This window comes from Oreochromis aureus, linkage group 15 (genome assembly GCF_013358895.1).
Source record: "Oreochromis aureus strain Israel breed Guangdong linkage group 15, ZZ_aureus, whole genome shotgun sequence".
Lineage (NCBI taxonomy): Eukaryota > Metazoa > Chordata > Actinopteri > Cichliformes > Cichlidae > Oreochromis > Oreochromis aureus.
Window position 1 is genome coordinate 17257175 of NC_052956.1, and position 24639 is coordinate 17281813.

Here is a 24639-nt window from a genome sequence, read left to right on the forward strand (position 1 = left end):
CCAGGCAACATCAGGCTGTACTTAAACACCACTTTCAATTTAGCTGTTGCATACTTCTCTTATTTAGTCACGTTAGACTCTTCTCTCCCTCCTCTCACTGTAAGTGTAGCTGCTCTCAGCCGACAAGAGGCGTGAAAGTGAAATGAAGTGAAATATTAATTCAGTTTATGGCAGGATATTATTTTAACACAAGTACAATAAAAGCTTCTAAACCATGTGTTGAACATAACAAGAGAAAGGCAATAATGAAATGTCATCGTAGTTGACCACAGTGATCAAGTCAAAAAGCTAAACTGCCCTATAGATGGATGTTTTGTCAGGACACCTTTTGAGTCTGATCCAGTGTCAGGTTGAGTTGCTTTGTGTGGTGAGAAGGAAGTGAGTCTGAATCGCACTAACTGGTGTTCACCCTGTTTTGTTTCAGCTGAGGAGGACCTGCTGATTGAGCGCAGCGCCCACACTGGCATGATCAACCCTGGTGACCCCTGGCAGACCATCAGGCACGATGGGCCTGTGGCTCGCATCACTTATCGTATCCGGGTAAAGTGTGACGAAAACTACTACACCAGCACGTGCAACATACAGTGTTCTCCTCGTGACGACTACTTTGGCCACTACCGCTGTGGACCCTCCGGCACCCGTGTGTGCCTGGATGGTTGGATGGGCCACGACTGCACAATAGGTGAGCTCCTAGCACCTTAGAATGTCTTCAAAAATAAAAAGAAATGCGTGAATGAATTGTAAAGATTCGCTGCCTTTTGAGATCTATTTAATGAGATGTCTTTTAAACTGTTTCTATTAAGTTTGGGTTCAAATTTTCAAAGTGAGTCCGATCAGTTTGCTCTTTACTGATCATCAAGGCTAGAATTATTAAAGTAAGATGGCAGAAATGTGCAGTATGCATAAATAAGCGTAGAATGTTTGGTCAGGTCATTATTCTAAAGTGTAGCAGTGTTGAGGTCATGCTTGTGGGTGGTGTCGGAGAGTGGGGGGCCCTCAATAAATCATCCAACTGACTTTAGAAGATGAAGGGTGAAAAAGGGGAGGAGAGCACAGAAGGCCTGGCTTGTTTTTAAAAAAAAGAGGGTGGTGTTTTATGCAGGCCATAAAGTTGTCTAGTCCTCGCCCCTAATCCTCGTCAGTGCCATGATTTTTCACGTCTTGTTGCACTTGTTAGGATGAAGGCAAACAAAACAAACCAGCGTCTCTTCAACCCACTTTCTGTCTTGGTGCCCCTTTTCCTCCACTTCTTTAATTATCTGGGTTGCATGGGAAGAGATGCATTTAAATAAACACATTTTGTTTCTCTTTTTCTGTCTTAGCAATCTGCAAGCAAGGTTGCAACCTGTTACATGGCTCATGCAGTGTCCCAGGCGAATGCAAGTAAGATGATTGGGAAGATTTTATTTGATATGCAAAAATGTGAATCATAATGCAGAATCTTTGTCTGTTTCTGGTGCTGTAATTTTCTAAATGTATCACATGTTGTAAAATGTTAGATCACTGTCATATTGCTCATGCATTTTTAGATGAAATGTGGGTTTGTTTGTTTTTAAAACATACAAAATTGTATTGGTATTTCTTAAAAATTCAGCAGAGGAGCTAAATCTGTGGGGGTGGAAAGGCTGGATTTAAAGCAGAGGCACCTTCACTTGTCGAAGCCTGTTGTATTTTGTGTGTGTGTCAGCCTTTCCCTCCCTCGTGGGCATCTCCACCTCGGTTCAGAAGAAAAGGGCAATGCCGTACCAGGATTCTTGTATTTTTAGCTATCCGAAATCCTCCTTAGAATACCAAGCACCTCATCAGGCTTCTGCAGCTCAGACTGAAGAAAGGGACTCGTCTTGGTGTGTGAATTTGACCACTGCAAAACGTGCTGGGAATTGTCAGATGCACTCCCCATCCGCATTGCAGTCCTCCTCGAAGGGCAAGGGGCAGGAGCGGAAATGAATATCCCGCCGTGTTATGTACATTTCCCAAAGTGGAAACGACAATTAGATAAAGTGACGTTGGATGTCCCAGTGAGTCCACGTTTCCAGGATGTGGTACATCCCGTCGTCATTTCGCCACCCCCGTCTTTCACCTGCTTGATGGGGGGGGGGGAAGCGCTTGCCTCCATGTGTTAGGAAAGAGAGTTGGCCAAAAGCTGAGGAATGCGGGAATGGTGTTTTCTTGTGCCGTCCTTATTCTAGTTAGCTCATTCTTCTTAATCATATGAAATGTCAAGTTGCAGTCAACAGGAAACGTGACATCAATGGAAGAGCAGCAGTAAAGAGACTTCCTGCAGCGGCATGAATTTAATGATGCCTCAGGTCACAGAAAGCTTGCATCAAATCCCTTGCCATCTCCCTTTATTCCCTTTATTTCATCAAGGTTTTATGGGCTTTGCCTCGTCTGCCACGGGCTTTTGAGAAACACAAAGGCTAGTACGTGCCTGTTGTCACACTGCAGTATTGAGGCTTTTTATTAGCCCGCATTAGGCTTGTTCTGACATATTTCAGAGGTTCGCTGCAGTGTTTCTAAGAACTCCTTAGACATTAATTGTAACCCTTCTATATGGAGTTTTGCCAAGTTTCACATTTGTGATTAATTATATCAATAAGGACAAACTACAGAATTACTCTTTGGATACCTTAAAGCGGTCTCCGTGTTCTTTTTAGTGTTATTGCCAACTTGCTGTCAAGCTCTCTGGTGGTAATTAAATACAGTGGAAGAAGCATGCCAAGTCTTACCCTGATACCCCTCGACCCCACAGTCTGAGACTGGCTGGAAGAGGGGGTTGGAAGGGGGTGCTGAAAGCTCAGAGAGGCAGCGGTGCCGTCTGCAAGGGGCTCAAAATAGCAGTCAATTGACAAGACAGCTGCCGTGACAGCATTTCAGCCTTGGAATAGCCGAGTACAGTCCCAAAGCTTCAGACTGCTGCGCGTAAACACTGTATACACACAATCACCTCCAGCCACTCAATCGCAGAAACATCACGTCACCCTTGTAGCCCCCAAATCCGCCTCACCCGCATACTCTAACCCAATGCACAGTAGCTACTGGAAGTATTCTTAACCCCTGCTGCCCCGGAATGTCACCCTCCACTAAGATTAGTTGGCAGAAGCCCATGGGATGTGTTGACACTAGAGCAGGTACAATATTAGGTTTGTTTCCACAGGCTCTCTGTCACTTGTGCATCATTAGTAGCTACAGCAGCTCACAGCCTAATGGATGTCGCTAGACAGACGCTAGTTTGGTTGTGATGATTTATAATCAAGCATAAAACCATATCAGTTTCAAAACTGTTGGACATTTGTTGCAAATTATTTTATGTAGATATTTTAAAAAGATGATTCATTCATCACCGATGTGTGATTTCACTATATTAGCATTCAGACCGGTCACATAAAACCTCCTTCAAAAGAACATGCATTAAACGCAGGTTTCTTTTATCAGTAATTTGGATAATGATGGTGTCAGAGTGACCAACTGTAATAAATAACAGACTAATGAAACCAACGATTTTTCAAGCAGCTGTTAAAGGGAAATTATTCATGGCTGGGTTTTTGTTTGGCAGGTGCAGATATGGCTGGAAGGGCCAGTTTTGTGATGAATGTGAGCTCCATCCTGGTTGTGTCCATGGGACTTGCAACGCCCCCTGGCAGTGCAACTGCCAGAAGAACTGGGGTGGTCTGATGTGCGATAAAGGTATGGAGGAAATGTTATTTTATTTTTTATACAAAATGTATTTACAGGGACTCAAAACACCAGGCAGGGTGAGTCGTTGTCATTCCTCTGCTCCCCCTTCAGGTACAGTTTCTTGGATTTCATGAGTAATAGGTGAGCAAGCTTCTCAGACCCTGACCCATTAACATTGAGGAGTTATATTTATCTTTTATATTATTATAGTTATTCAGTTATTACAGAATTAAACTGTTTACATGAGGTCTGAATTATATTTACTACTCATTTTCTCTGAGTGGAGACCGGCGGCTGGATAGTTTTACTGCTTGTGTGATCTGAGCGACAGCAGGGACACCCGATCTCCACCCCCCCACATCCCTTCGTCACACAGGGCTCTTCAGGGGATGAGAATGGGCCCTAAGATCCCCAGCGGAGACTGATCCCCCTGCTCATTTATTTACCAGCCTTTAGGGTGACCTGGCTTTTAGCCTAAAGCTGGTGTGCGGCGATCAATTAGTTTATTTTTGGGAGCTTTAAATTAATGAAGCAAAGAATATAATCGTGAAAAACTGTATTTATACAGATAAGCAGACTAAGTCTACACAGCTAGTGGTCTGAATACAGTAAAATTTATTTTAATGCAGTGCAGCAGAGGGGTTGAGAAAACACTGTGCTTCCTGTCAAAGTGGACAGCTGGTGCTCCTTGCCGACTGAGGAATCTGACGAGCTTTCTGGGAGCTCTCTGCTCCAACGGGATAAAAACTGGGAGAAGAGAAGAGCTGTTTGTTCCACTTGTAATTGTTAAAGAGAATTATTAGTAGTGTCACTTCCGAATATACCAATACAGATAAAATTCTATTATTCAGTTCAACCAGGAACAGTTTTGCGAAAACATTATTTTGACCTGCATTAGCTCATATTTGGCAGTATGCCTCGGTACCCGTGTCTAAGGTTGATGTGAAACATCATAAACACATGTGTGGCGAGGTCAGACACAGCATGATAATGTAGAGCTTGTAGAGGTGGGTTGCAAAAGGGTTTGCATGGCCAAAAACTGGCTAGGCAGGTTAAAGCAATTTAAATAGCATTCTCAGTATGCAGTTTGCCAAATGGAGGTTTTGAAGGGTATCATCTTTGATTTTTGTTTCTGAGTGGTGAAGTTCTAATCCTCATTTTCCCTCTGAACATTCACTTATCACTTAATATCAAACTTCTCTCTACCTGGTTGAAAATATAGCGTAAAGTGGGAAAAAAAAAAAGACAGCTTCATAGATTTTCTGTGCTTCACTCTTTGCAACCTTGAGTTGTCATTTCACTTCACTGTGCATCTCCCTGCTGTTTTTGCTCCAGATCTGAATTACTGCGGTCGCCATCAGCCTTGTGTTAACGGAGGAACCTGTATGAACACCCAGCCAGATGAGTACCACTGTGCCTGTCCAGAGGGCTTCTCTGGAAAGAACTGTGAGATAGGTGAGAGAGAATCCACTTGGACCTTCCATGTACAGCATATTTTCTGCCCTCTCCCCCGCTGCTGCCGCCGCCTCCTCTCTCAGCTTTACTGGCCTTTGTTTTGCTAGTTAGAAATACATGGCACTTTTCTGTGAACTTATTTACAGTTTGTAGGGAAAACAGCCAGCAAGACAAATGGAGAATTGTATTTTGAATATTTTTTTTTTTAACAATACGCTTTTAAAAACAGGAAAAAAATACCCAAACGTATCTCATATGAAATTAATTTTTGCCTTCCTTCCACACTATTGCTTCTTCAGCTGAGCACGCCTGTGTTTCCAGTCCTTGTGCAAATGGTGGTACATGCCACGAGGTTCCAGCAGGGTTTGAATGCCAGTGTCCTCCAGGCTGGGATAGTCCAACCTGTGCCGGTGAGTGGCTTCATTTCTTTTCTACACACATATTTATTTTTATATGATGAAAGTGATTTCAGCCATTTAAAATCAGCTTTTTGATTAGTCAGGCTCTTATCTGAGTATTTTCCTCAGATTTGGATGACTGTGCTTCCAGTCCATGTTCTCATGGTGGAACTTGCATTAACCTGAAGGATGGATTCGAGTGTGTGTGCCCCCCTCAGTGGGAAGGAAAGACCTGCCAGATAGGTGAGTTTTGTGTACATACACATATTAGAGTGTGTTTTTATTTCAGCCGGGAAAGATGTTTTTCTGCCCTTTTCCTGTTTGTTCCTTTTCCTAAAATAAAAAATTGGCCTTTGACACGCAGGCATAGCATTGCTCATCATTTTGGAATGAAACTGCCAAGTCACAAGGCCACAATATAAGATGTTGGTATCCTGGATGAGCTGGCAGCTTCCCACAGCGTGACCACCTTTTTCTCAATGACTTTATGAGATACCAAAGCCTATATCCGGCTGTTTGCTGGCCACTCTCTGTGGCATTCGTTTCTATAGAACCCCCCTCTCCGATGAGCGGACGTGACCAGCATAAAGTCAGGAAATGGATTACAACCGGTAAACAAAGTTGGGTTGCGTGTGTGGGGGTAAAGGCAGGAAAGAGATCCCAAGAGTTCAGTGTCGTTTTACCAGCTCCGGTCTCAGTTTACAGGCAGCTATAGGCCTCCCGTCTTACCTGGCCATTGGTGCATGTGTAGAGTTTTGGATTTCATAGAGAAGACAGGTGTGTGAGGAGTGTAGCAGGACTCCCTGTGGACTGCCCTCTCCTCCCCAAACACCCTCCACCCTTTTGATACCTGCAGGTGGTTGACGTTTGTGTGAAACTGTTAATCTTTATTGAACAGGTCAAAGTGGTGTATAGAATTACTGTGAGGTTGTGTGTATATATGGCGCACAAAACATATTCTAGAAATATTATGAGGTTCTAAAATAAACTTTACGTAAGACTTAATTACAGTGCTGTTCTCTCAGTCTGGCTAAAATCTCTTAAACAGGGAAAAAACACCCTGTGATGCAAAAGGGGAATTTTTTTGCTAATATGACATCGACTCAATGCACCACAGGATAACTCGGTGCTAAATATTAAATTCAGGTGAACTTTCACAGAATGAGGACTGCAGATTTCATCACTTACACTGAATTTGAAATTGAGATTTTGAAAGTATCTCGGCACTTTTACTCTTCAAAGTTTGTTTCCATGTATTGTGGAGTAAAGGCTTGAATAAAGCTTTTTGTGGTGCTGAAAGCTGTGTGAAGTCTGATACGGTGCCTGAGGTGTTGTCGCCTGAGCCTGCGTCATAGTCGGTCGGAAGACTATAGCTTTGAAAGCGGAGAGAACTCTCTGGGTACAGAAGCGAGTTTATGAGACCGATCCACCTGATCTCAAATCTCTGACCAAACCAGCAATGTTTTAATTTGTCAAGAAATGGAAAAAGTTTAATATATCTAGATCAAATTTTTGTGCTTTGGAATTCCTATAATGGGCAGGTAATTTTATAGAAGTACTCTGTTGACACCAACTGGACAAAAAACCTAAGAATTAAAGCACTTGAGCCATTAAATATTAGACTTTCATAAAGGTTTGTAACTCAGAAGTTGACCAAAATCCTCATCATTTAAGCTGTTCTTTGATTAACTCTTTACCCGTCAAACTTTACCTCACTTGAACTTTGAGTGTTTGATTATACAAGAGCGCAGGTGCCAGCAGGCCTTCAAAGCTGGGTTGCTGGTATCTTTCCTATCTTCTTGTCCCTTCTCTGGTTTGATTCAATTGATGGACTCCTAACTCCTGCCTTCACAGATGCAAATGAGTGTGCAAGACAGCCCTGTGTGAACGCTTACTCTTGCAAAAATTTGATTGGCGGATATCACTGCAGCTGTTTTCGGGGATGGTCCGGACAAAACTGTGACATCAGTCAGTATTTCTCCCTTCAAAGTCGCTCCTAAATCGATAACTCTTCTTCTGGCTGCTCTCGGATGCCTCCTCACTCCTCACTTTCTGGATGCACAGCTTAGGTGTACTTTGGCACCGCTTACTTTCCACACGTGTGGCAACGTGTTCCTTTCTCGTCTCGCAAACCGAAACTCCAGCTGTGTTATGCATGCCCAGTTACATAAGAGTCTATCTGGCACCCTTCTCACTTCACTAGTTTTTTTTTTTTTTTCTCTTTTCCAAACTTTTACTTAATCTATGCACAACTCATAGCGCAGCGTTCACTCTTTTAGTGGAGTAGCATTTTAAAAATGTATGTTTTCAGGAACCTTGGTCATTCTTGTTGTCTTTCTCTTCAGATACCAGTGCCTGCCATGGTCAGTGCAAGAATGGAGCAACTTGCCGCGCTGTGTTGGACAGCTTTGTGTGCGAATGCCCACCGGAGTTCACTGGACAGCTGTGTGAGGTGAGTCTCATGTTACCCAGGTTCCGCCAGTGAGCAACTACTGATGCAAGAGCAATACATAACGTAGCAGTAGGCTTTACAGCCTTTCACATTTCTGGACTTGTTGGCCTTGCCAAGGCACATTTTTGGTTTTCACAATTTCACGTTTTCATAGTTTGATTCAACAAACTCTTGTAAATTAGTAACGTTGATTATTTGATTGATCCAAAACCAGAAGTTTCACACACTTGAGCTCTTTAGTGCTTAGGACAGGGGTTGGGGAACTCCAGGCCACAAGGGCTGGTGTCCTGGAGGTTTTAGATGACTAAATTACTTCCTCAACACATCTTGAAGTTCTCCAGAGGCCTGGTAATGAACTAATCATTTGATTCAGCTGTGATGTCACAGGGTGATACCTAAAACCTGCAGGACACTGGCCCTTGAGTTCCCCACCCCTGGCTTAGGGGGGCCAGGATCTGTGGAGTTTGTATGTTATGCCCACTTAGTGTCAGGGTCTTCTCTTGGAGCTCTAAGAGACTGACCTTCAGCTGGAGTTGATCCTCAGTGATCACACTGTGGCTGCCTGAGGCTCCTAATGCTTTGTGGTTATATGCATGTGAATCAAGAGATGATATCTCTTATTATAACCTGGTATCGTGACTGTAAAAGGTGATCTGTTTGTTTCTCATGTCTTCTGTAAACGTAGAACATTAACAAAATGCCGTCATAGCGACTAATCATGTGCAATTGTACCAGCACTGATGGGGAAACGGTTTCCTGTGAAGTTGGATGCTAGAAAACATGCTGTGAAGCAAAGCGGCCCATGAATTAGGATGCAAGTGTCATTAAGATGGAGTAGAAACTACAGTAATACAAATTGCCCTGAACTATAAAGACACCCAAACAGCCATAACAAAATAGTCATTTGATCCAGCAGATCATTAAACTCCCCTATGTGCCAAATCGCTGCTGTGATCTGCCAAAACGTTGTACAGTGTTGTCAGCCTCCAACCCTGCAAGCCAAGTCCACGTCACAGGGCAAACGTCTCTTAATTCATACTTTTATTTCATAAAGATGTCACATATTGGTGTCCCTGCTGCAGCCTTTCATGTATGAAGCGAGCGTTTGAATGTAGGTTAGCAGTGAGGAAACCGACACTCGGCTGCATCTCTTGGGCCCTGAATGGAGGACATTGCTGGTCAGGAGCCAATCCTGATTTAGCATCTCTACTATAAATATGAGCCTCTCTGAATGAGGGGACCCTGGATTTCTGCCCGCACACTACAGAGCTCTAATGCCCGCTATTGCAGGGCCGTATATTCCTACCCCGCAGTGGCAAAACTACAATGCCTCCAGCATCATATTTCTCTGATTAGTATCTCTGATTTAATCCAGTAAGCATTTGATTGTGTAATGTCATGTTTACCTCAGTGTTTCATGTCTTCAGAGAAAATGGGTACAGAGAAAACGCTAAAGGGGACAAATATGATGCATTTACTTTTATCCTAGTAGACATGCTTACATTAATAATGTAATATTGTTTGGTGAATTTTGTGAATTTACTTAAGGGCCAAGCAAGAAAGAGCTTTATCTTTTTATATTTAGGCACATTTACTAGTGTGACTCTGTGAATGTCACTATTAGTCGGTCAAGCAGTAGGTCCCAGCGTGAAATATCTCATATTTACTGCCATGAAATTCATTCATGGTTCCTAAATATCTTGGTGATCTGATTGGCCACTGCTTTTTTTTTTTTTTTTTTTTTTTTTTTTTTTGGTTATGGAGATTAAACAATATATTCAATTATCTGACAGTTAATTGAGATGATGAGTTACCAGCTGCTAAATAATAAACGAAAGAACTTCTGAACATTACACGCTGACACCAGCAGGACCCAGGTAGATGCCCGCTTCCATCTGCACAGTGATACCTCTGGTGGATGTACTGCAATAGAAAGATAATATCCTACATGAAACTACTCGCAACACGGTGAATGCCATCTAGTGAGATTATATTCACGCGAAGGCAAACCTCTCTAAAGCAAGAGATATCCAAAAATGGGCAACTTGCATCTAAACAATCTTAGAGGTGTGAAGAAAAAAGGGAAAACAACAAAAAAACTTCCAGGAATACCTGATTAAAACTTTGCCAGTTTCCTTTTCAGAGCCAACCTTTTTTGTGTACCAAAGGGCTGATTGTTATGACCACTTGAAATGGTGCATCTTGCAATTTCGCTTAAACTTGCCCAGAGAGTGAAACACTCTGATTTCATGTTCAGGATCCTCTCTGGTGATGAGAGCCTCTGTCTCCTGTATAAAACGTGATGACAAGTGTTTTTGGACAACATGGATACGAGTTGAGAATAACAAAGAAAGAAAAGAGGGGGTCAGTAAGTGCCGATCTACGTTTAATTGGGCCCTTTTTATTCACAGAGGACATGGGGGTGATCTAAGCGATCGCCAAAAAGTCTGGCTAGACGCAACAAAAATAAATTATGCAATACTTCTGTGCTCTCGCCTGCTGCATTAACAATGACTTTTGTGCTCTGGACAGAACAAGCAGTTAACAGTGATGTTCTGCAGATTTATTACCTTCAGACGTGATTCCCTGACCACACACGCGCAAATACTAAAGAAAGAAGTCTGGCCCTGACACTTAAAATAAACTGTGTGTGACCACAAACTTCACCAACCCCGTTGCCCAATTCTATCTCCCTTTTTCAGCACCTTAAATGGCAACGGGTTGCAACCCAGAGTTTATGCACAGTTATGCTCTGTTTATATGAACTGAAAGATTTTCTGTCCAATCCCAGAAATGCAGTATGTATGATGGCTGAAGTTATCACTCTGACCTCTAGGCAGCTTCTCTGTGTCAGAGGATTTATATTTATGTGTTCGCTTGTCTCTGCATGATGTGGGACCAGCTTCATGATGGATAGCCGCTCTTTTGCCTGCTCAGTTTCGCATTCTGACTCCTCTCAAAATAATCTCGAACGATAACGCAGGGCAGAGATGTAAAACCAAAAGCGTGGATTCTGTTGATGAGCTTAGTGAAAGTTTCTGAGGCTTACATTGCTGGTCCACTTACTCAGTTTGTTCTTAATAGCAGAGGCTTGAGCCAAGCTAAGCTGCTCACCTTCAGACTGTCCTTACTCCAGCTGGCCTGATTGCTTTATTATCATAGCCAGTTTAATGTGATGATAATGTTTTCTACCACTTAGAAACTCTTTTGTCCATAAAATGGACTGAATGGACTGATTCTTACATAGCGTGTTTCTACTCTCCCAGAGTGCTCAAAGCGCTCTATACAACATGCCTCATTCACCCGTTCACACCCACTCATACAAGCACTTCCTTCTATACTCAAGTGCAATCTAACCAACATTCATACACATTTATCGGAGAGCAACTTGGGGTTAGCATCTTGCCTAAGGATTTCTATTTGGCATGCAGACTGGGTAAGCCAAAGATCGAACCACCAACCTTCCAGTCACTAGCTGATCTGCTTTACCACCCCACAATTCATGAGCGCTTGTTGATGAAAACTTTGCTGAGTGTACTAAGTCACACCAGTTTACTGTGTTTTTTGCCGGGGCTTTTGTGTCCAGCATCAGGCTGTTAGTTTGAGGAAGCATCCTCAACATTTGTGCTTGTGATGACCTGGTGAATACAAATGGACTCTTTTAACATATAGTGCTTTAGATCATCTTGGTCTCCACCATCACCTGAAGAAGATACCTGGCTGTGTAAAGATGATGGATTACTGAGTGATTTTTTTTTTTTTTTTTTTTTTTTTCTTCAATCATTGGTCTTGTAATTGCAACACTCTTTTTAATGTGTATATTTCGTTTGTCCTTTTTTCCCCCCTCTCTTCTCCATTTTTTCCAAAGATTCCAAGCTCGTCATCTTCTGATGCCTGTGATCCAAACCCTTGTGAGAATGAGGCCAAGTGTCATAGCATGGAACAGGACTTCTACTGTGCGTGTCCTGAAGGCTACGAAGGAAAGATGTGTGAACGGCTCAAAGAGGATTGCCAAACCACTCCATGTCAAGGTGGCTAAAGGAATCTGCAGTGGTGAAAAAAGGCTGGAATAGATCGATAATATAAGAAAACACTAAACCTGAAACTTGTTTGTTTTTGACAGCTATTGACAGCTGCAGCATTGCCGTTGCAACCAATGACTCGGATGGCATACAGAACATACCCTCCAATGTCTGTGGTGCACGAGGACGCTGCATCAGCCAGCCAGCCGGAAACTTCACCTGCGTCTGTGATCTGGGTTTCAGTGGCATCTACTGTCACGAGAGTACGTAGAGACTTGAGCTTTCAGATTCTGGAGGTGCTGTGTGCTCTGTAATTCATTTTTGAGTTGTTTTTCTTTTCTTTTAACCCTATCAGTATATCAATATATACATGTCATATCATTTTCTTTCTTTTTTTTTTTTTTTTTTTTTTTTTTTTAAGATATTAACGACTGCATAAGCAACCCATGCAGAAATGGGGGGACCTGCGTTGACAGAGTGAACTCATTTCAGTGCGTTTGTCCCGATGGATGGGAGGGCAAACTCTGCGACCACAGTGAGTGATTCCCTGCCAGTCTGTGTCTTTCTTAAACACACAGTCACGGCCGGTTTAATTAATCTGCCGGCACTGCATTGCTTTGTACCAAACACGCTACAGTTTATGCAAAAGTGAATGAAAGACTTGAATCATAGAAACCTTCCTCCTTCCTCAGACGTCAACGAGTGCAGACACAATCCTTGTAAGAATGGTGGACAGTGCATCGACCTGGTAAATGACTTCTACTGCAACTGCACCGATAACTGGAAGGGCAAGACCTGCCATTCCCGTGAGTTATCTGCCTATGTGTTAATGGGTGTGTTTATGTTCACGGCTCTCAGTAGTTCCAGCTCCACCTTTTGTGTATTTTTACAGCTGTGAAACTGTAAAATGATGTCTACATTTATGTCTTTATTGGATGACACAAATGAATAATTCATTCATTTCTTCTTGCCAGGTGAGCGCCAGTGTGATGAAACCACCTGCAGTAATGGAGGAACCTGCGATGACCACGGTGATACCTTCCGCTGTGCATGCCCACCTGGTTGGGGAGGAAAGACGTGCAACACAGGTGAGGCAGAAACTGAATACGTTAAGGTTTAAAGAAGTTAATGGTTGATGGTGTGGCTTAGTTTTACGGGAGATTTTTGTACAGTTGTCAGAAATCTAAACTTGTTTACAGAATGCTTTTCGCTCTGCTTTGCCTTCACTAAACAGACGATGCATGGACCAATCATTACGGCTACATTTGTAGTTGCTGGGAGCTCTTAATGCTTTTCATAACTATGAAATGGGCCGTTTCCGTCACCGGCTTAAATTGTCATTAATGGTCACAATGCCAGGCCTAACCTTAACCCTCTGAACAAGCTGAGAAATGTGTGTGGGTGAGGCTAAGCCAGAATAATGCTAATGATGGATTCAAGGATGAAAAAGGTTGACTGTTAATCAGCCCAGATTTTAAACCAGCTGCAGTTCCTTATAGGTGAATAAGTAAATGTCAGACAGTTAATCATTTTAATAAGAAGGTGGCACGAATTGCCGGGAAACATCCACTTGTATTCAGAGTTTATCAGAAACTTTTCTGATGCTTTATATTACTGACATTATTGTATTTTAAAACTAAGTGTAGGAGACGGAGCATGATTGTCTTTCACTCATAAACCTTATGGTGGGCAAACTTGGAGTAATGGATGGCATGTCTGTTGGCCCTTCCTTAAAGAAATGTCATGCACTCTTATACCCCTTCACTTCTTGAAAAGAACTGAGAAAAAACCATCTGCGTTAGTCTAGATTAGTTAGGTTCAGAGTAAAACAGGCTACAGTGATTCCTGTAAATTTGCAAGACTTGGCATGTCTTTTAATAACCACGTAACTCTTAGAACAGCCAACTCTGATCGGCTTCCATTGTTGGTGTCGCATTTCAGCAGTTTAATCCTGTCTGATCGGTGAGCCAACTTTAGGTTGACGAGAAAGTTGGCTAATGTTTTAATCGGAAAGAGGTTTTGGATTCTGGTGACGGTCCTGCTTTTCTAGGTTACTTTTGAGTTCGTATAGAAACGGTAAACATGACAAAAACAATGGCATCAGCAGTTTAGCATGGAGTGGATGATTCAGACAATCCAATATGGTATTAGCCTTCCAAGGAGGACCTCCCTGAGAGCTTACTTACTTTTAGCTAATTTAAAGGCTGGCTGGAATTAGTGGGACAAGCATGTCCCAAATTACCTCGCCTTTCATAAACACTCAGGTAACAAGTAGTTATTCAAGCCTGTTGCTGTTGCTAAAAATAGTAAAATGATGATTAATATAGGCTGGTAGAACATAAAATAACTGTCTATACGGACTGTAGGATGAGTTTATAATGTGTAAGAAACCTGTAACCTTATTCCCAGTAGTTCAGTATCACCCACTTGCTCCCCTGCTTGGAATCCTATAGCTGTGTATGTGTTGCTCTTTTGGATTTTGACAGTCTAGTGCACCTCGTGACTCACTCTCTCTTTCCATAGCTAAGAACAGCACATGCGCCTCCAGTCCTTGCTCTAACGGAGGGACTTGTGTGGGAGGAGGCGATACCTTCACCTGCATCTGTAAAGAGGGCTGGGAGGGCCCCACCTGTGGACAAAGTAAGTTTTTCTGTATAACTTTAAATATAACTGACAGTAAAATCGCCATAATTGTGTTTAGGGTGTACTGTTTTTGAAGTAGAAGTGAAATCTGTATTATAAAGTTTGCATATATGTATATATATTACATGCATATAAATAATAGACTTGAGTCAATTCAGATGGGGGGGTAACATGCCATACGTATGCAACAAAGATGATATATAACTTTTTCTTTTCTTTTCTTCAACAGATACAAACGACTGCGACCCTCATCCATGGTATGTAACATTTTTCTTTCCTTGCACACCTCCCTGGCTCCCTCATCTCCACGCTTTACTCAGACCTTACAGGCTAGAGGGGTGAAGGGCCACTAAAGCAGTGGAAGTTGCCCTTAAATCAAGCCTCAAAGGGGCATCTCGCAGAGGAGGGGGCTCAAATATTGAATAGGACAGTGAGAAGTGGGAGTTTTGTGGGGAGGACAAGAGTCCCACCTACCCTGTGGTGAATGCAGGTGGGGGGTAGAATGGCAGAGGGGGGTGTACGTGTCCATTCTTTCCGTGCGACCTGGGGGGAAGCTTGGCTTTGAGGAGGAATGGAAGAAGGCCTGATGAGAGGAGGGGAGGGGAGGGACTGGACACACCTATTAGCATTTGAAAGGTGGAGGCTTGTATTGATGGGTTGAACTGAGTCTTGTGACACCCCCCACAAAGGCACACAATCGATGCACTTTGTTGTAGCTGGAAAGGATGTACGGTCTCATCTAACTGTCAGTTTCTTTGCTCCCGCAGTTACAACGGCGGGATCTGCGTGGATGGAGTCAACTGGTTCCGGTGTGAGTGCGCCCCCGGTTTCGCCGGACCTGACTGCAGAATCAGTGAGTGATGGCATGAGGTTATGATGAAACAGATTATAGATGAGATGGCTAAAATCAAACACAATGATATTCCTGATGAGTACATGATTAAGAGGATTGCTACATGGAACAAGGGGGGGAAAAGTAAAGGGCGTGGAAAAAGATGGATGTATTGACACCTAAATGTGAGACCGAGACAGACCCCTCTCACTTTTTCTTAGTCCTTTAACGCCTTGGGGGTCAAAGGTCATCCCTCCTCCGTACTCACACAGTCACATATTCACACATCGAAGACAAATAACCCAGTGACCCCGAAATTCTTCTTTTCTGCTCCTTTGTTTTGGCCGGATAGCCTTCACCTTTTTTCTGGGGCTTAAATTTGAAAATTCTCATTCAGACATGTTCATGTGAAATCTGGGTGACAATGGCCTGGGGTTCCCACTGACACAGGAGGCGAGGCTTTGTGATTTTTATTTTGCACTTTTTGGAAGTTTTCAGTTTTGACTGGCTGGGTTTTTTGTTGTTATTGGGGGGCGATTTTTTGTTTGTCTGTTTTTCCCCTAAAGCATCAAATGCGATAGATAGATATGTATGGTTGTGAGGGGGGAAATGTAACTGTCATAGTTATTTTCTATCTTTTTTGAATTAACTTTGTCTGTAGAACAACATTTATTTAACAATACACAGCCAATGGTGACTGGTTGCAAAAAAAAAGGATAAGAAGGCCGAGTCTTGTTTTAAGATGTCAACTTTTTACCAGTAGATCAAGGTACTTGCAACATCAAGTTTCAGGGAGCTTGGAAGACTCGTAGACCTAACTAATGGTTTAACATTTTGTGTTTTCCTCTTTCTGTAGACATAAACGAGTGCCAGTCTTCACCCTGTGCCTATGGAGCCACCTGTGTGGATGAGATCAATAGTTTCCGATGCATCTGTCCGCGTGGAAGAAGAGGAGCAAGATGCCAAGAGTGTAAGCACGCTCAAATTTAAGTGATTTCAGGATTGAATCACCTCCTGCCTCTACTGTGGTCTTTGTGTTCAGGGTTTAGAAGACTTACATTATTGGCTAAAACCGTGGAGTATCTTAAAAACAAGGAAAAAAGTGTGCATTAACCCTTTAAGACCTACCATAGAACCAAGTCCGCCAGAGCTTATATTATATTTTTACATGCTGTAGTGCCATTTTTGGGAGCATTTCAAGTTGCTATACATCAATACAACCATTATAGCCCAAATTTTAATAATATGTATGCATTAAGTGCATAGTAATTCTATAAATTGCAAAAAAGTGCAATAAACTACAAAAAAAATGAAAATTGTTTTTGTTTTTTTTAACATATATTTCTAGTTAGAGAAATTTAAGAGGCTTATCCCTCAAAACTGCAAATACAAAATAGTTGCACAAAATAGTTTTCCATCACAGGAAATTTATTATGAGTGTCTTTATAGTTTTATTTTTGAAATACACCAATTTTTATATACTGCAGGAAAAACGAAAATATATATTATGATGCAAATTTGCAAAAAAACAGCATGTGCATCAAAATAAACTATTTCCAGCAGTGCAATTTGAGTTCTAAGCATCCCAGAAACGATACAGAAAGTCATAAACATAACTTTTAAAAACACCAGTATAGGCTCATGGGACATGCGATAGTTCGCGCTGATGGACGTAGGAATTGTTACGAACAGCTGATCGGATCGGCAAAACGTGTTTCTGGAATATTATGTTTTTGTTGCTGCAAGTGCTTTTTATGCAGTTTTTGCAAAGCTATATGTGAAAGGAAACCGTGACCTAGGACAAGCTGATGGCATAAGATGTAAGTACAACTCCTCCGGTTTCATATGCAAAAAAAATTATTGCGCTAGCTTACGTGGTTGCAGTTCTACCGGGATTTTAAAAATAGTTACGCAAAACGGAGCGTGCCTGCTCCGACCGGCTTTAAAGGGTTAAATGAGCTGCAGTGGCACACTGGTTTAAGCAGAGGGCTTTCACTGTCTGGTTATGACATGCAATTACGTATCTCGTTATCTACTGCAAGGGGCTTAGACCAGAGAGGAGAGCTGCAGGGGGACAGCTGGAGATTTTAAAACTGTTCCATAAGTTCATCATGGTTCTTTCTTCCTGTCTATAGTCATAGGCATTGGGAAAACTTGCCACTATACTGGGCTGCAGTTTCCACATGGCAGCCACTGGGAGGAGGAGTGCAACAGCTGCCATTGCCTCGATGGCAAGGTGGATTGTACAAAGGTAAGAGACTTAATTAACATCAAAACGGTGTTCTAAATAAGAGCTCATCGTGTTTATTTTATACCTGGACCCTAAAGTTAAATAACAGTCTGTGATTAGAGTTGAGCCTTCAAGGTACTCTTCTTTCGCACCTCTGAACAGATTCCAGGACTATTTTTAGATGGCTTGATTTATGTCCTGTAAATAGCTTTTTCATTCTGCGTCTTTGAGTTCACAATGGATATTAAATTCAAGGGTGTCCAGAGTAAGAATATTTCCAGAAGCATGAATGAAAATGCTTTTATCCGAAGTCGTACTCCCACATGACATTTTAACATAGCTTAAGTGACGCAAGAAAGAAATGGCAATCCGAATGTTGTCTTACATCGAAGTGAATATTTTGACCTTGTGACACCAGGTGCTGTGTGGTCGCCGTCCATGCCGGCTCGAGTCATCGGGCCGTGACCAGTCCTGTCCAGCTGGGCGAGAATGTCTGCAGCATAGCTACTTCACCTGCTTCTCCCCCCCTTGTCATCAGTGGGGGGTTTGTTCAATGGTTGGACCTCCATCTCCGCAAGCAACCACCAAGTGCCAGCCAAACAGCGGCCATTTGGACAACAGCTGCGGCCGCATAACACTCGTTTTCAACAGAGACAAAGTACCGCCGGTGAGTAATCAGCCTCATATCGTTTTGAACTGTTTAAACTACTTATGTTGCTTCTGATTGATGTGTTTTGGGTTTTTGTGTTTATCTACAGGGAACAACAGTGGAGAATATCTGTTTTGAGCTGAGGTATCTTCCTGATACTAGACACTTGGCAAGAGATCGCACCCTTCTCCTTCTCTGTGATCTCTCTCATACAAATCAGGATGCTGTAGAGGTGGCTATAGTAAGTAAAATTGAATTAGAGTGGTGATTATTCCATTGCCTTCTAAAACAACCTTATTGTAGCTCATGCTGGAGATTTTACCAAGCTTGATTGACACAGATTTATGGGTGGGGGCATAAAATACACAAACAGCCAGTGCCTACCATACAGCCCAAGTGGCGCACTCAAAAGATGTTTGGTTGGGGCTTCATGGTGTCTTATCTCTTCCCTCTTTTTCATTTGGTTCTCAGTCTTTCCATCCAGAGGATTTACCTGACCACAGTCTGATCCAGGAGACAGCCAGTGCCATTGTGGGCACCTTGTCCAAGCGGCACAATAGCACCATAATGCTGGCAGTCATTGAGGTCAAAGTGGAAACCCAGGTCATGCGTTCTCCAGTGGGTAAGGAATGATTAACCACAATGCTTTCTTAGGGCTACCGATTTTCAGTTATTGCTGACGTCACTCTCCTATCACTGACTTTGCTTTTTCTACAATTTCCTTCCATGTTGATGTCAACAGATTACCTGGTGCCTCTGCTATGTGTCGCCTTTTGTTTGCTCTGCCTCTTCTGCATCATTGTATGTGTTTGGTGGACACGCAAACGGAGAAAAGAGCGCGAGAGGACCTCCCGATCAGCCAACGACGACAGCGTCAACAACCAGTGGGAGCCACTGCGGATCGTTGTGCGACGTCAGCAGGAGCAGCAGCAGCTGAAAGAAAGCAACAGGGAGGCTGAGCAGGAGCGCAAAAAGCTCATGGGCCCCTCCTGTCGGACGTACGATGAGGAGGAGGAGACAGAAGGCGAGCTTGACCTCGAGGAGGAGTGCTGTGGAGCAGAGGCGGGAAAGCAGCTAGTTTATAAGTACTCTAAGACTGCAGTGCGGCCCAGTGGAGGAGTGATCTGCACCATGCACAGCTCCAGTTCACCCCTCAAAGCCCCCCACCGGACCCCAGGCTACAGTCCCAAAGACAACCGCTGGAAAAATGTCAGTGCGGTCCTGACTGGTCAGAAAGACCTCAGAGACTATTGTGTATGAGAGATATATATATATATAAACAAATGAGTTGCAGTGTGGAAGCAAGAGAAGCTGCAAGGCAGTGACTATTTTTAGTTTGGACTATTTTTGGAAAGAAAGGAAAAAGGCTTTTTGTTTATATAAGCCATTGTTTGCTTCGTTTTCATGTTTTCGTCACTGTCACCTGAAGTGATTTTTGATTCAGGAGGGCTAGAGCACAGTGAACATCCTTTTTTGATTCTGTTACCTTATTTTCCTTTACATGTACACAGAAGGAGCTGAGATGAAATGATATTTCAGGAGGCGAAAGAAGCTTCTTGCAATTTATGTTTATGGAGTTGTTGGTAAATGGTGAGTCACTGATATGGATTGAGGAAAAAAAAAAAAACGGGCTGTAAAATGATTTTATTTTTGTTTGTTTTGTTTACAGATGATTATGATTTTGTTAAACTATCAGTGGGCTCCTGTTCAGTGTCTGTTGGGGCAGATACACATTAAAGGGAGAGAAAGGGAAGGGTTTTATACAGACATGGACTGTTGCATTCAACATTCATTCAACAGGGGAAACCCTCCCTTTGCTCTAGTTTCCTTCCAGCTTTGCCCACCTGTGGCCGTCACACGCCAGCCTTACCAAAAACACTTGGCCTGGAGGGGAAGAGGGGGCAGAAACCCCAGTGCCTACTATGTGGCCTTCCTTGTTTTTGTTTGTTTGTTTGTTTTTCTTTTCTCCTGTCTCGTTTTCTTGGCTGAAAGCTCTGTTTGATGATTTTTTGCAGTATTTGAGTTGGTAGCAAGTGCCTTTCTAAGAGCTGCGTTCAGGCTCCAAGTTGCGCTGCCCAGTTTGACCTCCTTGTTCTCAAATCTCAAAGGGATCTGTGTACATTTAGACTTCAATTTCACAGCAACGCCATTCAAGGTATTTGATCAAAGCAGAAATGAATACTCTGTACATACATGTAAATACTAAAGGAGTCGCTGTGTATATTTGAAATAAGTAACTTAAAAGACAAGTCACACATTTTTATTATTATTATTATTATTATTATTATTATGATTAATATTATTTTTATTTTTTTTACAACGCCATTCCTTTTATTTAATGCCAGTCCAAATAGGCAGGTTTTATAACACTTAATACTCAGAGTCCCGCAGTTAAGAGTTAGGAACATTTACAATGAGGTACCACCTATGAAGGAATTTATGAAGGGTTTATAAATGGTTTGTCATGGGACTGTTTTTTTTGTTGTTGTTGTTGTTGTTGTTTTTTGTTTTTGTTTTTGAGGGGGGGAGTAATATGTGTTTTGAAATATTTAAAAAAAGTGATGTTTTTTTGTTTTTCACCATTACATTATGTGATAGAATCACTTTCACAGGGCCAAGGCATCACTAGGCATCCTGTTCGTGTCATTGATGTTATTTTGGCTCTTTTCGGTCTAGCATGCGGTCTCAATATCAGCTTCCCTTAGTGTTTTGTTTAGTTTTGTTTTATTTGTGTTTTTTTTAGGGGGGGTGTATTCACAATTGGCAAAGTTAGAAGTAGGAAGCATAACCTGGATGTTTTATTTTGTAGGAAAATGTACTATAAATGGTTTAATTTTGTTCTTAACTGTTGTTAGTCCTAAGATTTACTTGCTATTTATTTGAAAGTGATGTAGAGAAAATCATATTGCTATTATGGTCAAACCACCCTTTTGCTTTCTTTTTCATTGGGGTTTTTTTTTTTTTTTTTTTTTTTTTTTTTAAAGCTGCCAATACTATAGCCTTAACAAGTTTCCAAACCATTTATAAACCCATCACAAACCCTTTTATTTCAGGTGCCTTAATGTAACAATGCATTGTTTGTGTTATCAGTGGTCGTGTTATGTTGTTGGGGTTTTTTCCTTTTTTTTTTCTTTTTTTTTTTTGTTGTTGTTGTTGTTGTTCCACTATTAAGGCAGGTAAGACATCTTGTGGTGTACTGTGGTGTGCTTTATTCGCTTGAGTAAAGTGCACTGCTGTCACTTTACTGTCATGGAGATTTCTAAAATAAAACACAGATGGATGGTTTAAAAACAAAAGAAAAACCAGTCCACTCTTGGCAGTTTAGAGTGTTCTGAATGTGGATGTTAGTAGGTCAAATGTGGACATCTTGCATTAGCATTAGCTTGGTTTAAAGGCTTTAATGAAGGGAACAATGTTTGCAGATGCAGATTTTTCTTTGCCGTCATGCAAATGTGTTTTAAGTTACCAACTCAGTTTAAACAGTTTTACCCCTTTTCATATCATGTCATTGTCTCAAAACGCCATTGTATTTCTGTAAATGGGACACAGCAAAATAAAGAATTAAAGATGCATCACTGCTGGTGTTAAAAGCTGAATATGCATATTGTATACATTTTATTGTACAAGGGACATGCGTTAATTTTGTACAAAGCAAAAAGGGTGTTTCAGTGTTTTAAATAATCATCCTACCTATTTATTAAAGCAGTTTTGACACACCGTGATCACGCTTGTAATATTTGGTTTACAGTGCAAAATCACCCCAAAATATTCACATTGAGTGAAAATTGAGCAGCAACATTTAATGATTACGCACATTCTGATTTGTCAATTTTTTTTTTTTAATTAAATCTTGCCTTATACTACAGTCAGTCTAGAGAAAATGCCGGTTGGAGATAGTGGGACACCCAAAATGTATGCAGTTCTACAGTGAACCTCTGAAATCATTGCCCTTAAAATTGTTGTTTCAAAGACGGGGACCAGGTAAGCAAGCACTTGCAATCAATGGCTGTCCTCAAAACAAAAAGGTCAGTCAAGGTGGCAATAACATGGGAATATGATGGAGTCATCGGTATACACAGAAGTTCACACTAACTAGTTCCATCCAGATAGAATGTCAGATTTAAAATAGAAACTTAAAAGTGGGAATACAAACCAACTGGCTACCACTTGAGCCTTGTGATTGAAAGTTGTTGCCCAGAGGCCAATTATTGAATAGTTGTAGTTCTTTTGGGAGCAGTTCACCCTGTGATTTTGCAATATTTGTCCACAGGGATAAAGACGGAAACAAAGTGGGCAAAATAAGCTGCTCACTAAATTGACTTCTGCTCAATATTTGTATACGTATTTGTAATGACACAATGCAAACTGTCACTGCTAGCATTTACCCCAGAACTGTGATCTTCTGAATGTCTGCAGCACTTGCCCTTGCCCTCATCTGTGTGGTCTGCGAAGGACCTGGATCGATTGATCCAATAACCTCGCCAGCCTCCCCGCCGTCCTGTCATCACTCATGCTCGCGCCACACCAATAGAATCTTGTCTCCTGCTCTGGGCCGATCTCTTCTCTGCCAATGGGAGACTGGCGTGATCGTCCAGGCCACATAAGGATGTGAATGTTTCATGAGTAATGTTATGGGGTGGTGTGGGTGGGACAACTTTTTTTCCTCCTCATTCCCATGGGTAGCCCCAGCTGGTGCTAATGGGACCTTCCTTTGTCGGAAAAGCCAGATCAGCTTACAGTTTCGTAGGAGTGATGGTGTTATAGCGGGAGAAGGGAAGTCAGCTGATTATGTTTACAGATATATTAATATATAGATGACTGTATCATTTTAGGAAGGGTTTGGCTGGTCTTAGGATAATTACATCCTGTAAAAGAGATCTGGTGGACATGAGTAACTGATATCAGAACATGGTGTTTAATTTCTGCAGAAATACTGTCTGCAGTTCTTGCTGCTTATAGTAGTATGACTCAGCATTTATTGCTTTGTGCTCTAAACAAACAATTTGTTTGAGCATGGCCATGCTCCTCCTGCTCAGTATGAGGTCCTTTAAGGGGGGGTATCATGCTTTCCATCTCCATATTTTTATCCTTGGACTCTAGTGGAGTATCTTTGGATAATTCACAGTTCAAAATAATCCAAATTTAATTTATACAGTTAGGACTTGGTACAGTTTATTCTCTGTATGAAATAAGCTGGTTTCTCTGGTCACATGTAACATATGCATGCACCATCAAGCTAGATCACACTTTAAGTACACCTTGCTAATCTAGGCTTGGACCACAGTATGGTGTGAGAAATGTCTTCATACGTGATGGCATGAAGGTGCTGAAAACATTCCTTAGAGATTTTGGCTCATATGAACATGATAGCATCACACAGTTTCTGCGTATTTGTCAGCTGCACATTCATGATGTGAATCTCTCGTTCCACTACACCCCAAAGATGCTCCATCAGATTGAGATCTGGTGCCTGTGGAAGCCTTCACCAATCTGAAAGTGACTGCAGTTCGAGTACAATGAACCTAAACTGGTTCAAGAAACCAGTTTGAGACAATTTGACGATTTGTGACCTTATCCTGATGGAAGGAGCCATCAGAAGATGGGTACACTGTGATCCCAAAGAAAAGGACGTGGACAGCAACATTATGAAAATGGGCTGTAACATAAAATAATGCTCAATATCCTCCAGTTCATTAAACCACATCCACAACCAAGCTGAACTGTTGATAAAAGGCAGGATAGATCCATGCTTACATGCTATTTATGCCAACTTCTGACCCTACCATCCAAATGTCACTGTCAATGTCATTATGGTGAGCCCATGTGAATTTTGGCCTCAGTTTCCTATTCTTAGCTGATATGAGTGGCAACTAGTGTGGTTCTTTGCTGCTGTAGCCAATCCGCTTCAAGGTTGGCTATGTTGTGCATTCAGAGATGCTCTTCTGCATGTGTTTGCATGTATGTATCAACAAGGCATTTTCTCACAGGGAACTGTCTCTCACTAGATATTTTCTATTTTGAAACAAACTCTGTAAACCCTAGAGATGGTTTTGTGGGAAAATCTTTGCAGTTTCTGCAGATGAGCAGTTCTGGTGAAAACAGCTACACCATGTTCAAAGTCATCTTTCTTCTCCATTCTGCCCAGTTTGGACTTTGTTAGGTCAGCTAGACCAGGTCTACAAAGTGCATTGGGTTTCTGCTACATGATTGCAGCTGAACAAGTGCCTGGTGAGTGTATAGATGACAGAAAACACAATTTGGTTTAGAAGAACTTGACTAG

General features: G+C 41.9%; 1 protein-coding gene across 2 annotated transcripts in view; it reads left to right on the top strand.

Annotated features, from left to right (window-relative positions):
• Positions 1-22081, top strand: part of jag2b (jagged canonical Notch ligand 2b) — a 42562-nt gene extending 20481 nt beyond the window's left edge. The window contains exons 4-25 of one of the 2 annotated variants that reach the window (XM_031728483.2): positions 425-682; positions 1323-1383; positions 3557-3687; positions 5014-5133; positions 5433-5543; positions 5661-5774; positions 7386-7499; positions 7877-7983; positions 11852-12014; positions 12107-12268; positions 12427-12540; positions 12698-12811; positions 12980-13093; positions 14529-14645; positions 14878-14905; positions 15416-15501; positions 16337-16450; positions 17616-17731; positions 18129-18377; positions 18469-18600; positions 18831-18981; positions 19102-22081. In XM_031728483.2, the coding sequence (XP_031584343.1) occupies positions 425-682; positions 1323-1383; positions 3557-3687; positions 5014-5133; positions 5433-5543; positions 5661-5774; positions 7386-7499; positions 7877-7983; positions 11852-12014; positions 12107-12268; positions 12427-12540; positions 12698-12811; positions 12980-13093; positions 14529-14645; positions 14878-14905; positions 15416-15501; positions 16337-16450; positions 17616-17731; positions 18129-18377; positions 18469-18600; positions 18831-18981; positions 19102-19619 (3194 nt within the window). In that variant the 3' untranslated portion in view covers positions 19620-22081. The remainder of the gene's footprint in view (positions 1-424; positions 683-1322; positions 1384-3556; positions 3688-5013; positions 5134-5432; positions 5544-5660; positions 5775-7385; positions 7500-7876; positions 7984-11851; positions 12015-12106; positions 12269-12426; positions 12541-12697; positions 12812-12979; positions 13094-14528; positions 14646-14877; positions 14906-15415; positions 15502-16336; positions 16451-17615; positions 17732-18128; positions 18378-18468; positions 18601-18830; positions 18982-19101) is intronic. The other variant, XM_039599324.1, reaches the window with a different exon arrangement.
• Positions 22082-24639: the final 2558 nt, after the last annotated feature.